The sequence below is a fragment of the Pollachius pollachius genome (assembly GCF_949987615.1).
Source record: "Pollachius pollachius genome assembly, chromosome: 1".
NCBI lineage: Eukaryota > Metazoa > Chordata > Actinopteri > Gadiformes > Gadidae > Pollachius > Pollachius pollachius.
The window spans coordinates 53,194,871-53,209,434 of NC_136934.1; the positions used below are offsets into that span (position 1 = coordinate 53,194,871).

Here is a 14,564-nt window from a genome sequence, read left to right on the forward strand (position 1 = left end):
ATGAACTCACTACTCCCTGATGTAGTGAACGTCGCCTTTGTGACCTGACGGCCCGTGGCTGTCCGTGCAGACAAGAGGAGCCGTCTCACCTGGTTGATCTCTCGGTTCCTCCATGGTTCTCTGTTGTCACTGGTTTTGTTTTGGAGGAGGTTCAACCCTTTCCTTGTGTGCAGTGGAAGCCAAAACCAAAGCGCCTGCTGCCAGCTCAACTCTTTCCTCCATTCTCTGTCAAATCCAATTTCCTGAATCATTCATTGCGTTTTGGAAATGTTTTGAAAGGAATACATGACATACCTGCAAAGCAAAAGAAAAGGGCTTTGACATTTATATATTATTCGTGAAACTGAAAATCACCCCATTTCTCCCTGGGATGATTTCCCTCAGCAGGCAGGGACGGTTTATATCTGCATTTACTTAAAAACATCCATGGCATTAATCAGTGGTAAATATATAATGATGGGAGTTGATGGCTGTAATTGGCTTAAAGTGATTTACATTTAACACACTTTTGTAACTCACAGCCGCCACACACAAAAAGCCATTTTATGAATATTCCGGAAACAGAAAAGAGGCAGTAATTTGGTGAAATGTCACCGGCTTCCTACTCGTCGTGGCAGGCTATTGTTGGAGGATTCAGTCGCTGTTTATTCCAATTGGCTCTTGAGGAAGTTAAGATGTGCAGCTGAGAGCAAACAGCTGCACGGTTCAACCGCCGAAGTGGATTCATTTGAGCGCGTGGCGTGCGTGCGGCCATGCATACCAATCCTGGTTTATGCGTTTGGTTGTTTTTAAGAGGCCATCAGAGACTGCCAGGAGCTCCAGGGAGGGATGGAGATATCTTCCAGGGCAGGGAATAGAAAGTGACAGCTAAAAGGAGATGTCAGAGTAGTGAATTATTAATGTTCGACTGAGGAGCGATCTGCTCTAACAGATTAAACGGAGGTCGCTCGCTGACGGTAGCGCCGGCTTTTGTTTTACATCAAACTGAATAACCTTTTAATCACTCATACGGTCAAACTATATCAGCACAAAGCTTTTCTTTTTCTGCCTCCTTCTCAAAGGAGATGCAAGAGAGCCCTGTTTCCTTTGATCCAAACGGCCTCACCTCTCAGACCACTGGTCAGCTGACTCACCTCCCAGACCGCTGTGCTGGTCAGCTGACTCACCTCCCAGACCGCTGGTCAGCTGACTCACCTCCCAGACCGCTGGTCAGCTGACTCACCTCTCAGACTGCTGGTCAGCTGACTCACCTCCCAGACCGCTGCGTTGGTCAGCTGACTCACCTCCCAGACCGCTGGTCAGCTGACTCACCTCCCAGACCGCTGGTCAGCTGACTCACCTCCCAGACCGCTGGTCAGCTGACTCAGCTCCCAGACCGCTGGTCAGCTGACTCACCTCCCAGACCGCTGGTCAGCTGACTCACCTCCCAGACCGCTGGTCAGCTGACTCACCTCCCAGACCGCTGGTCAGCTGACTCACCTTTAGGACTGCTGCATTGGTCAGCTGACTCCATCTGCCACTGCCTCTTCCATTGTAGATCTTATGTCTCAGGGAACCAGGCTGTCAGAAACCTTATAACTCAAGCAGTTTGAGTTATGGTCCCCACCACGCGGGTGAGACCGTCCATCCACCCCTCAGAGGACCCCAGCCGGCCCGGGGCGGCCTGGGGTACGAGGCTATGTCACATCCAGAGAACATTTCTTACTGCTAGCCCTAACCCTATGTCACATCCAAAGAACAGTTCTTACTGCTAACCCTATGTCACATCCAAAGAACAGTTCGTACTGCTAGCCCTAACCCTATGTCTCATCCAAAGAACAGTTCGTACTGCTAGCCCTAACCCTATGTCACATCCAAAGAACATTTCTTACTGCTAACCCTTACCCTATGTCACATCCAAAGAACAGTTCTTACTGCTAACCCTTACCCTATGTCACATCCAAAGAACAGTTCTTACTGCTAACCCTTACCCTATGTCACATCCAAAGGAAAGTTCTTAGTGCTAACCCTATGTCACATCCAAATAACAGTTCTCAGTGCTAACCCTAAATTTATGCCCTTTTCATTATGAATAAACCTAAGATGACAAAAGCTGCAGCTCTATCAGTATTGAAATATTAAAATAATCTCCATATATTAAACCTACGCCATATTTTATATAGTGATAACTTTACTATGATTCACATTCAGCTCAATGTTGGCCCCTGTCCTTTACATTTTTATATTTAAATTGAAATGATTTCGTTGCTAACTGTAAATACACGCTCAGGGTTCAGTACCACATCTAAAACAGTTTCACCATTGAGGCAGAGTTTCCTTTGCTAAATGTGTTTTGGAAGGCTAGCAGGCTAATCATAGCTCCGCTCATGGACAGCTGTCTGTGGAGAGGCTTCAACCCCACATTATCTGACGCCGGCACCATCCAATTTCACCAGCAGCGAGCGCTTTGGGAAAAAAACATGGAAAAGTCACAAAATGCAGTTTGAAAAACTCTTCAACATCAGGGAGGAAAGAAGGTGACATTTAGCATGTCTTATCTCCGCTAGCGGGCTGGTGTTGAGGGATTCTTGGCGAGCGGCAGTGGATGTCTTTGCTAAACGCCAGAGATACTATAAAATGAAAGATCTGCTGATTTCTCTGAAGTCGTCGCTTGAAGTCTAAAATAGTTTGAACACATTTTTTGCCTTAAGTAAGACGAAGAGATATAATCGAAAGAAACCATTGACTACGGTTACCGAATGGAAGATTGAATAAAGGACATTATTTGGACCCTTGACTTTTTAAAAGATCACCTAAAGATGTCAACAGTTTTCCAACAAACTTTGAAAATGACTAAAGGCAAAACGCCCTGGTGTCATTCCCACCCTGGTGCTAAGCTACGTGTCATTCCCACCCTGGTGGAATGCTACGTGTCATTCCCACCCTGGTGCTATGCTACATGTCATTCCCACCCTGGTGCTATGCTACATGTCATTCCCACCCTGGTGCTATGCTACGTGTCATTCCCACCCTGGTGCTATGCTACATGTCATTCCCACCCTGGTGCTATGCTACATGTCATTCCCACCCTGGTGCTATGCTATGTGCTAAACGTCATTCCCCTCTAACCCTAACCCTAACCCTCCTCCAGATGTAAGGTCCCTCATTTGTTGGCCTCAGTCAGGGACCAGAACAGAGAGCATGTGTTCAGTGCTGGTCTCCTCCTCCAGGTTCAGCCCCTACGAGTGGTACGACGCTCACCCCTGTAACCCCGGCTCCGACGTGGTGGAGAACAACTTCACCCTCTTCAACAGCTTCTGGTTCGGAGTGGGGTCCCTGATGCAGCAAGGTACGGCAGCCTAGGGCCTCTGTCCAAATCAATCCTCTTATCCTCCCATCCCTTTCCCTCCTGTCCTACTCCCCCCACCTCCACCACCTCCTCCACCTCCTCTCCCTACGTCACCTCCTCCTTTACCTCCACCTTCCCCGGCTGTGTGCTGTCAGCCCCCTCCGCCCTTCTCGGAGACGGAGGCGCAGGGCTGACAGCAGCGAGCGGAGCTCAGCCCTACAAGACAGGAGCGGGTTGTTGTGACTCCCCCACTGCTGGATGGGGGGGGGGGGGACTTGTCAGAGGTTGTCAGGCGTGGAAGGGAAGAGATCGCTGTGTTTGTTTCTCCATCATAACCCCGGTGGTTCACCGCGCTACAAAGAGAGAGGGCCTGAGAGCACATCCTGTCTGACTCATGTCAGCTGTTTGGTACGCTAGGAGCCGCCACATTGAGGCTAGCATAGCACGAGGCTAATTTAAATTTAGGCTAAGGTAGCATATTGCTAGTTTAGTAGCCTGATGCAAGTGTAGCATGAGGCAGGCTAGTGTAGCATGAGGCTAGTGTAGGCTGGACTACTGTAGCATGAGGCAACTGTAGCATGAGGCTAGGGTAGCATGAGGCTAGTGTTGCCCAATGCACCTTGAACTGCCCTGACCTGTTGTGGTCAAACCAGATGTATAATATATCTGGTCATATCTATATCAGCTCTAGCAATATATCTATATTCTATATTAAAAACCCATCCATTAATACATCTATCCTTCCATCCACCTCCAGTCCACCCATCCATATACCTGTATATATTTATTTGTATGTGTTACAGAGCTAGCTACCTGAAAGTGATGGTGGTAACAGAATACCTCAGGTCAGCCGGTTATGTGAGAATGTGTCATATTTATAGTTTTCTCTGTAGCTCCACAGAAACAGAAGAACAGCCATTGAATACGATCCTCAGTGTCTCCTTTTAAACGCGGAACCCTTTTAAACCCGTTTTTACCCTGAGTGATTCTGTACGGCCTGTTAATGGATTATAACGCTCATGAGTCAGACACTCCTGTTCAGCTCTGTCCTGGAAAACAGAAACACTCAGTTGAGACAGGTGGCGGTGTAGCTTAGTAGCAGTTAGCGTAGCTGTTAGCGTAGCTTAGTGTCACTGCTTGACGGAAAAAAGGTCTCTCTTTAAGATGCCTCCATCTGGCTGGGTTGAAGTTTGCGCCCAAACACAGTAAGATAATGTTACTATTTTACAGCCATATATATAAATATGTATGTTTATATGTAGATATGTACATATATATATATATATATATATATATATATATATATATATATATATATATATATATATATATATATATATACACATACATACATATACATGTATATATATACAATATATAGATATATTGTGTCGCCAAGGGCCCTGCCGAGGGCCCCGTCAGTACACAGGAGGGGCCCTGAGCCGGCTCCCCCTTGAGGAGACGACGGCTTCAGGATGGAGGACAGAGGAGCACGCTATGCGGTCACCTGGCGCTACACCGTGCTAACGCTAGCGGTCCACTGAGCTAACGCTAGCGCTCCACCGAGCTAACTCTAGCGCTCCACTGAGCTAACACTAGCGCTTGACCATGCTAACACTAGTGCTCCACCGAGCTAACGCTAGCGCTCTACTGAGCTAACGTAGGTATAGTGAGGTGGTATAGTGAGGAGAGAGGAGAGGAGAAGCAGGAGGTGCCGTGGTTCTCAGCTGATGTGTCGGACCTGGAGGGAGCGCGGTGTTCAGCAGTTGGTAGCATAGCGCTAACACTGCGGAGCGCGCTGAGCACTGGGTCAGGTGGACCATCCCTTACAGCGGTCTGACACGAGCTGAAAGGTGTTCACCAGAGGATGGCTAGTCTCCTGCTCATGGACCTGGGGCCATCCCCTGGAGGTCTCTCTGGATGATCTGCTGAAGGCAAGGCTACCGGCTACAAGCTACAGGCTACAGGCTACCGGCTACAGGCTACAGGCTACAGGCTACCGGCTACAGGCTAAAGGCTACAGGCTACCGGCTACTGGCTACTGGCTACCTGCCACAGGCTACAGGCTACAGGCTACAGGCTACAGGCTACAGGCTACAGACTACTGGCTACTGTCTACTGGCTACCTGCCACAGGCTACAGGCTACTGGCTACTTGCTACCGGCTACCAGCTACAGGCTACAGGCTACAGGCTACTGGCTACAGGCTACCGGCTACAGGCTACAGGCTACAGGCTACCTGCTACAGGCTACAGGCTACCGGCTACCGGCTACAGGCTACCGGCTACAGGCAACCTGCTACAGGCTACAGGCTACAGGCTACAGGCTACTGGCTACCTGCTACAGGCTACAGGCTACAGGCTACCGGCTAAAGGCTAAAGGCTACAGGCTACCGGCTACTGGCTTCTGGCTACCTGCAACAGGCTTCAGGCTACAGGCTACAGGCTACAGACTACCGGCTACTGGCTACTGGCTACCTGCCACAGGCTACAGGCTACCTGTTATAGGCTACAGGCTACAGGCTACCTACTACAGGCTAAAGGCTACAGGCTACCTGCTACAGGCTACAGGCTACCGGCTACTGGCTACTGGCTACCTGCCATAGGCTACAGGCTACAGGCTACAGGCTTGTGTTGCTGCTCCTCTCCTCTTGTGTTGCTGCTCCTCTTGTGTTAGTGCTACTCCCCATCTTCTCTCCCCTAGTGTTTCTCCGCTGGTGTGTCTCCGCTGGTGTGTCTCTGCTGATGTTTCTCCCCTGGTGTTTCTCCGCTGGTGTGTCTCCTTGGTGTGTCTCCGCTGGTGTGTCTCTGCTGGTGTTTCTCCCCTGGTGTTTCTCCCCTGGTGTGTCTCCCTGGTGTGTCTCCCTGGTGTGTCTCTGCTGGTGTTTCTCCCCTGGTGTTTCTCCCCTGGTGTGTCTCCCTGGTGTGTCTCCCTGGTGTGTCTCTGCTGGTGTTTCTCCCCTGGTGTTTCTCCCCTGGTGTGTCTCCCTGGTGTGTCTCCCTGGTGTGTCTCCCCTGGTGTTTCTCCCCTGGTGTGTCTCCCTGGTGTGTACTTTGTCAGGGCGTCATGGACACAGTCGTCTCACGCTGCTGTAGCCAAACGTTGTGACAGCCGCTGAAATGGAAGCGTTTGGTTTGACGCAGCAGCCGAGGCCAGCGACACATGAAGGCTGGCAGCTCGTCCAGAGTCACAGACCTCGGAGGAAACACCACAAACACTTGGAGAGGATGCCGGGCTGTCACAACAAACATGAGTCCCATCATAACTCACCGAGGGCTGGGAAACGTCAGCAACACGCTGGAATCCAACTCAGGAACACACTGTCCTTCATGCATGGTTCATTAGCTTTCATTGTAAAGCCAGGTGTAAATGTGGCTTAGCTGAGTCCCGATGATGTCAAACGTCACAGACAGGAACGCTCCTAATGAGGTCAGAGTTCACAACAGGAAACGCCCTGGTGATGTGAGAGTACGGCCAAGGATCTTCCCGATGATGTCATAGTACGGCCCAGGATTTGTCCTGAAGATATCAGAGTGACATACAGGAGGTTTCCTGGTGATGTCAGTGTGAGATGCTAGCAGGAGAAAGAGAAGATGTTTTATTTTTCAATCTCCCGAGTCAAAGGAAAAGTGAAATGACTTTCAGAAGAGAGTTAGAAAGCTATCAGAGCAGTGCTAGGGCGCACAGAGCCTCCAGACCAACGTAAAGCTTTCATATCACCACTCAACATGAAGGGAATTTGATTTATTTTTCTCTAGAAAATAGTTTTCTTTGAGATAGAGTAGCCTTGGTGCAGTTGTACTTGAGCAGTGATACCTCTGAAGCAAGGTGATAACTAATGATCAGCATAATAATTTGAATTAGACTTTATAGTGATCCATAACATGTTATGGGACGGAGAGAAAGGACAACCGAATCTTAGAAGACTATTTTACATCTGTGCTCCATCTTGTAGTGTGTAGTGTATTTTCCTCCCTATCTGTCCTCTGAGATGAACAGTATCTCATTTCATCTCATCTTCAGAAACTCACCTTAACCTACCTCTCTCTCCTCCTTCACCTGGAGAAGGCGGACCCAGGAGAAGGAGGAAGGGGAGTCTCAGTCTAAATAATCTCTGGAAGGACGCTTATATTACAGGAGACACACATCCTTCTGAACAGAAAACCTAAAGCACGTTGACACGCTTTTATTTTGTTCTTCAAGGAAAAACCTAAAGCATATTGACAAGCTTTTATTTTGTACTTCAAGGAAAAAACCTGAAGCACATTGAAGCGCTTTTATTTTCTTGGCACTCCACGTCCAATCTGCTGTGTATCTGTTAGAGCGCGGCGGTGCCAATGTTCACTGCTGACAACAGTATTTTATAGCGCGAGCGTGGATTCACTCGGCCGCGTGTTGTCCTCTCTCTCCGTCCGCCGGCCGCGGCGAGCTGCTCTCCTCGGAGAGGGCGTTGTGCCGCTGTCTCAGGCCTTTGTGAAAACACAAAGGACGAATCCAATCAAATTTAGCGAGGAGGTTAAAACCTGACCACTCACACCCCCACCCCAACACCTCCCCCAGTGGGCTGGTTACTCTTCAGAATTGGCCTCATAAATCTTCCGTGTAGAGGAGAGGAGGGTGAGGAATCCAAGGGCATGTTAGAGGTTGTCAGAAAGCAGGGCTAAAGTAACTTTGACACCTCCATACAGTCAGGGACACGGTAAACACTACGCTGATATCCCTCTGCAGTCACTGAGCTCTACCACACGGAGAACAATATGGCATCAGTGAACTGAACCACATACAACACAGTTACACACCCAGAAAACAACGTTCAACATGGAGGAAGACATTACTTTACATTGGCAAGAGAGAGACACCATTTCACACAGGGTGTATGTTCCACCTGAGAGAGACCGTTTCACACAGGGCGTATGTTCCACCTGAGAGAGACCGTTTCACACAGGGCGTATGTTCCACCTGAGAGAGAGACCGTTTCACACAGGGCGTATGTTCCACCTGAGAGAGAGAACGTTTCACACAGGGCGTATGCTCCACCTGAGAGAGACCGTTTCACACAGGGCATATGTTCCACCTGAGAGAGAGACCGTTTCACACAGGGCGTATGTTCCACCTGAGAGAGACCGTTTCACACAGGGCGTATGTTCCACCTGAGAGACACCGTTTCACTCAGGGCGTATGTTCCACCTGAGAGAGAGACTGTTTCACACAGGGCGTATGTTCCACCTGAGAGAGAGACCGTTTCACACAGGGCGTATGTTCCACCTGAGAGAGGGAGCGTCTGGGCGGCTCCTGACCCTGCCTGGTGTCTGTGCTGTGATTGGGCGGCTCCTGACCCCGCCTTGTGTCTGTGCTGTGATTGGGCGGTTCCTGACCCCGCCTTGTGTCTGTGCTGTGATTGGGCGGTTCCTGACCCCGCCTTGTGTCTGTGCTGTGATTGGGCGGTTCCTGACCCCGCCTTGTGTCTGTGCTCTGATTGGGCGGCTCCTGACCCCACCTTGTGTCTGTGCTGTGATTGGGCGGTTCCTGACCCCGCCTGGTGTCGTGGCTCTCCCCAGGTTCAGAGCTGATGCCCAAGGCCCTGTCCACCAGGATCATCGGGGGCATCTGGTGGTTCTTCACCCTGATCATCATCTCCTCCTACACCGCCAACCTGGCCGCCTTCCTCACCATTGAGAGGATGGACTCGCCCGTGGAGTCCGCCGACGACATCGCCAAGCAGACCCGCATCGACTATGGCGTGGTGAAAGACGGCGCCACCATGACCTTCTTCAAGGTCAGCAGCACGGGGTTCAAGTTGTTTAACGCCTGAGACAGAGGCAGAATCAGATAAACGTTATATATACAGCTCTTTTTCAACAAAGTGCTGTACAGGGGAGATTACACAACAGGGACCGTTCCTTTCTTTAATAGAAGAAACCAGAAGAGATGTCCCGCTACTTGATTAGGAGAAAGCTCAACTAAAGAGGTATGTTTAAAGAGGTTGTTTGAACATATGGACGATGAGGACACCCCTCTGGCAGACAGTTCCAGAGAGAAGAAGCAGAAGATTGATTAGTTAGTTTGATTGTGTTTCCCGGGGTCAAAGCATTTATATTTCATGGTGAAAACCAACTCATAAACATGAGAATCCCCCATAAGACTTACTCCTCTCTTCACAGAACTTTCCCTCTCCTTAGAGTGAGCCTGTTGGCCGCCCAAAAAGAATCAATACCCAGTGAATATATGTATGTGAGCTACAGTATGGAGCTAATCCCCAGTCAGAGCATTCTGCTGCTCCTACCCTTCTCCACAGCGTTTGAACTTCTTCCCCCATAATGATTTTTTTATTTCAAACTTTCAGCTTTGGCCTGCAGGGTTTTGACATATTTTTTTATTTTTTCTGGATCAGCCTCAGATGCTCCTGTTGTTTTTGCTGAATAACTCTGCGCAAATCCACAGTTTTCTGAGAAGGACAACGATAATGCACATTCCTGTGGAAGTTCCGGCATTGCTGACGGAGTATTCTGAGGTGGTGGATAGTATGTTTCTTTACACACTGGAGCTAACTCTGGGATGGTATTTGTATGTAAATGTTTGACTTGCTGTAACTCATAATATTTTATTATATTTGTATTCCCTATCTTATTCCTACCAGGATTCCACTCTGTATCAAACATACAGGGGAAAGAGATAGCTATACGTCTTGATATACATGTGACAACTTTTTACTCGTTTTTGGTATTGAGTTTTATCTGTAAAGATTTACATTTCGGAGCGGGAGCAGAATGAAAGTAGATAGAGATGAACCCCTGGCCTCTCTCTGGTCCTCATCCTCACTACTGTATGAAGATACACTAACCCCGGCCTCTCTCTGGTCCTCATTCTCACTACTGTATGAAGATACACTAACCCCCTGGTCTGAATCCACTAACCCCTGTTCTGATTCCACTAACCCCCTTTTCTGAATCCACTAACCCCCTGATCGAACCTGTATACTTATCAGTTTGTCATGGCCTCTGTTTGATTCGATATGACAAACCAGAATATCATCTTTCTGGCCGCCCTGAGTCCTATAAGTACCTAAATGCTACACAGCTTCATTAATGTCACAAAAACATACCTGACTAGAGCCACTTAACCCAAAAAATGTGATTGGCAACCCATTAATTCGGTTGGTATATTTGATAAATTCATCAATCTAACGACATGGAGTCCATCTTTTTTCACACTTCACCAGCTCTCCAAATATTAGTCCAGCACATTTGGTTTGTTCCTCCACACAGACGTTACCAGACATGGCCGCTCTGAGTGTCCTTTGGTCTCCCCTCCCAGGGCCTTTAATTGTTACCAGACATGGCCGCTCTGAGACTCATTTCCCTGGATTAGACACGGTTTGATTTTGACCCTCTTGGCAAACTGCGTGACCACATGTCCTGATACCGTGCGAATCGAGGCCGGGCCCCTCTCAGTACACAGAACAATAGACTGAAGTTAGTTCAACCACAGACTGATCACGATGGCTAATCATCTGAAATAAGTGCTCCTTTTGGCTGAGTTTTTTAAAGATGTGTTTAGATCAGTAGAACAGACTTTATATTACCAGGGCATCATTTAAAGTGTTTTTCTGGATCAAACTTTGTCATGGTGAAGAGATTTTCCCCTTGGAGGGTCAGTCCATTTTGGAAGAGGTCTCTGAATGTTTGCTTTATGCGAACACCTTCACTGGTCTGGTCGCCATGGCAGCCGGGCCGAGAGAAGAACCATCTTTTCAACCTCTTCTGAAACATGGTTCTACCCTCTTGCTTTTATCTGGCATCCTTTTGCCGAAGTTGTAATATTTGTAATAATGTATCCTTTTAATCTCTTATTTTATTGCTTTAGATTTGACCTTGATGCGTATCCAGATTGTCCCTGCGTATTGTTTTATATGTTTAACATATTTTTCTCTCTACGAAAGGGACTGTCTGAGTTTGTCTCTGTTTTTGAAAGGGGCTTTATTAATAAAGTTATGATGATAAAAATAAGCTTCTCCAACTAAAGCGTTGCTCACGGTTCTCCCATCAGAAGTCCAAGGTGTCCACGTTTGAGAAGATGTGGGCGTTCATGAGCAGCAAGCCGAGCTCGTCGCTGGTCAAGTCCATTGAGGAGGGCATCCAGCGGGTGCTCCGCTCGGACTACGCCCTGCTGATGGAGTCCACCACCATCGACTACGTCACCCGCCGCAACTGTAACCTCACACAGGTGGGGGGCATCATCGACAGCAAGGGCTACGGCGTGGGCACACCCCTCGGTAAGACCTCCCGGCCAATCGGCATGCTTTATACTCACACGCCTGCCAAATGTGGAATCAGAACCGAGATGGAACCCGAGATAGGAGCAAGGAGAACAAGGATGTTCTGAGGAGCTCACCGTCTGACGCTGTTTTGTGTCAGGATCCCCCTACAGGGACAAGGTGACCATCGCCATCCTGAGCATCCTGGAGGACGGCCGGCTGCACATGCTGAAGGAAAAGTGGTGGAGCGGCACCAGCTGCCAGGGGGAGGAGCGGCGCGAGAGCGGCCCCATGGGCATCCAGAACCTGGGCGGCATCTTCATCGTGCTGGCCTCCGGCCTGGTGCTCTCCGTGTTCGTGGCCATCGCAGAGTTCGTCTACAAGCTGAGGAAGACGGCCGAGCGTGAGCAGGTAGACGGTCTCCCCCGGATGTTCACCACGAGGGATGACTCACCATGACTCAGATCCTCATTAAGGCCCAGTGGACGATGTAGTAAAGCACAATGTAGTGGGTTAGGGTTAGTGTTAGAGTTAACCCTAACACTAACCCTAACCCTGACACTAACCCTAACCTCACCATGACTCAGATCCTCATTAAGGCCCAGTGGACGATGTAGTTAAGCACAATGTAGTGGGTTAGGGTTAGTGTTAGAGTTAACCCTAACACTAACCCTAACCCTGACACTAACCCTAACCTCACCATGACTCAGATCCTCATTAAGGCCCAGTGGACGATGTAGTAAAGCACAATGTAGTGGGTTAGGGTTAGTGTTAAAGTTAACCCTAACACTAACCCTAACCCTGACACTAACCCTAACCTCACCATGACTCAGATCCTCATTAAGGCCCAGTGGACGATGTAGTAAAGCACAATGTAGTGGGTTAGGGTTAGTGTTAGAGTTAACCCTAACACTAACCCTAACCCTGACACTAACCCTAACCTCACCATGACTCAGATCCTCATTAAGGCCCAGTGGACGATGTAGTAAAGCACAATGTACTGGGGTACATAGTGAACAGTAGGGTACATAGTGAACAGTAGGGTACATAGTGAACGGTAGGTCATGATGTAGTAGATCATATAGTGGGTGATGTTAGGAGCTTGGATTATGAGTTTGTAGGATAGGGTTGCGATAATAGCGAATAACGACAGATGAAGTGAACATTAATTGAATTAGGCTCCAGCAGGACATAAATCGTGTTTAATCCCACTCTGAGCAGGAAGCGGGGAGCGTTCCTCCGTAGCATCGCAGCCTTTCTCTTCAGCCGTGACAGGAAAGGATTTGCGTGACTCTGACTAATCCCAGGAACTTGGCCGCGATAACACAACTTATTTTAAAAGCATTCATTGCAAATTGGAGCATATGAAATTAATCCATTATTAGTCACTGCAAATGTCAGGAGAGCAAATCAGATCTCCTATTGGTGGATTCCCAGGCCTGCGTCTGTGGTTCGCTCATTAGTGCGTGTTAGTGTGTGTGTGTGTGTGTGTCTGTGTGTGTGTGTGTGTGTGTGTGTGTGTGTGTGTGTGTGTGTGTGTGTGTGTGTGTGGTTTGTGTGTGTATGTGTGTGTTTGTGTTTGTGTGTGTGTGTGTGGGGTTTGTGTGTGTGTGTGTTTGTGTGGTGTGTTTGTAGGTGTGTGTGGGGTTTGTATGTGTTTGTGTAGTTTGTGTGGTTGTGCTTGGACTTAATGACTCACAAACAACCTGCAAATACACACTCAGACAAAAGATGCATGTCCCAAAAAAACATGTAAAACATGTTTACATGTGAAACACGTAAAACATTAAAACATGTGAATCATGTGAAACATGTAAAACGTGTAAAACATGTCAAGCATGTAAGCAGGAGAACGGCCACGAGGACTCCACTTCTTGTCAGTATGAAGGTATGAAGACGGTATGAAGCTAAGGCCGCCCTCCTCCTGTCTGTCTCCCCTCCCCCCTCCCTCTCTCGCCCTCCCCCCTTACGCCCAGAGGTCTTTGTGCAGTGCCATGGTGGACGAGATCAGACTGTCCTTCACCTGCGAGAGGCGTGTCAAACACCGAGCCCATCTCCCTCCTCCTCCGCCGCCACCGCCGCCGAGCAAGATGGACGCCGTGATCAACATGCACACGTACAGCGACCGCCGACTCCCGGGAAAGGACACGACTTGCAGCCCTGGGAGGAGCCACGTGTTCCCGTGACGACAGGTCCGCCGCTGCCCGGGAAGGCCCTCCTGCTGAGCCGGCTGCCGTTCCCCTCGGAGCCCCAGGACAACGGGCTGGACCTCCCCCTCCCCCGCTTCATCTCCCACGGCGACCACCACGGCCCCCTCTCCGTCTCCCACGGCGACCACCACGGCCCCCTCTCCGTCTCCCACGGCGACCACCACGGCCCCCTCTCCGTCTCCCACAGCAACATGAGCACCCTCACCAAGCACGGGCAACTCAAGATGGCCGCCTCGGCGACACAGGTATGACCTCACCCAACCCCCGCCTCTCCCTCCCTCCTCCCTCCTCCATCCCCCTCCCACCCTCCCCCTCCCCCCCTTACTCCTCCTCCCTCTCCCCCTCCCTCCCTCTCTCCCTCTCCCCCTGCCCCCTCCCGGCGGGATGCCCCCAGCCAGAGGCAGGACTCTCCCTGACCGTCCGACTTCATGTCTGATGTTTACGTGTGCGAACACAAACCCAACAGTGAGTTAGAACTGCTGCCGGAACCTTCAGAACCGACACAGGAACCATTAGATCCAACACAGGAACGTTTAGAACCGACAGGAACACTGAGCACAGGGTGAGTCAGAGAGGGGGCATGCTCTGGACGCGGTGAAGGCGGAGCAATAAGAGACACACGAGGACGCCACACAGCACATTCAACATTAACCCTTTTGTAGACCGAGCGACCGGACATCTGGGGCAGCAGAGGGCAGAGAAATACCTCAGTGTGATCCGCCAACCCACGGCCGACGTGGAGACAGAAGAGCCATGTTTGACGGAAGCCATTT

The 14,564-nt window shown here is 49.6% G+C and overlaps 1 protein-coding gene across 1 annotated transcript in view; it reads left to right on the forward strand.

The window, feature by feature from the left end:
* The window catches only part of LOC307070609 (glutamate receptor ionotropic, kainate 3-like), a gene marked incomplete at both ends in the record, with an annotated part of 112,141 nt that extends 98,099 nt beyond the window's left edge, over nt 1–14,042 (forward strand). The window contains 5 exons of the mRNA XM_079729137.1: nt 3,210–3,328; nt 8,886–9,103; nt 11,374–11,599; nt 11,742–11,992; nt 13,560–14,042. Coding sequence (XP_079585263.1) covers nt 3,210–3,328; nt 8,886–9,103; nt 11,374–11,599; nt 11,742–11,992; nt 13,560–14,042 — 1,297 coding nt within the window. The remainder of the gene's footprint in view (nt 1–3,209; nt 3,329–8,885; nt 9,104–11,373; nt 11,600–11,741; nt 11,993–13,559) is intronic.
* Nucleotides 14,043–14,564: the final 522 nt, after the last annotated feature.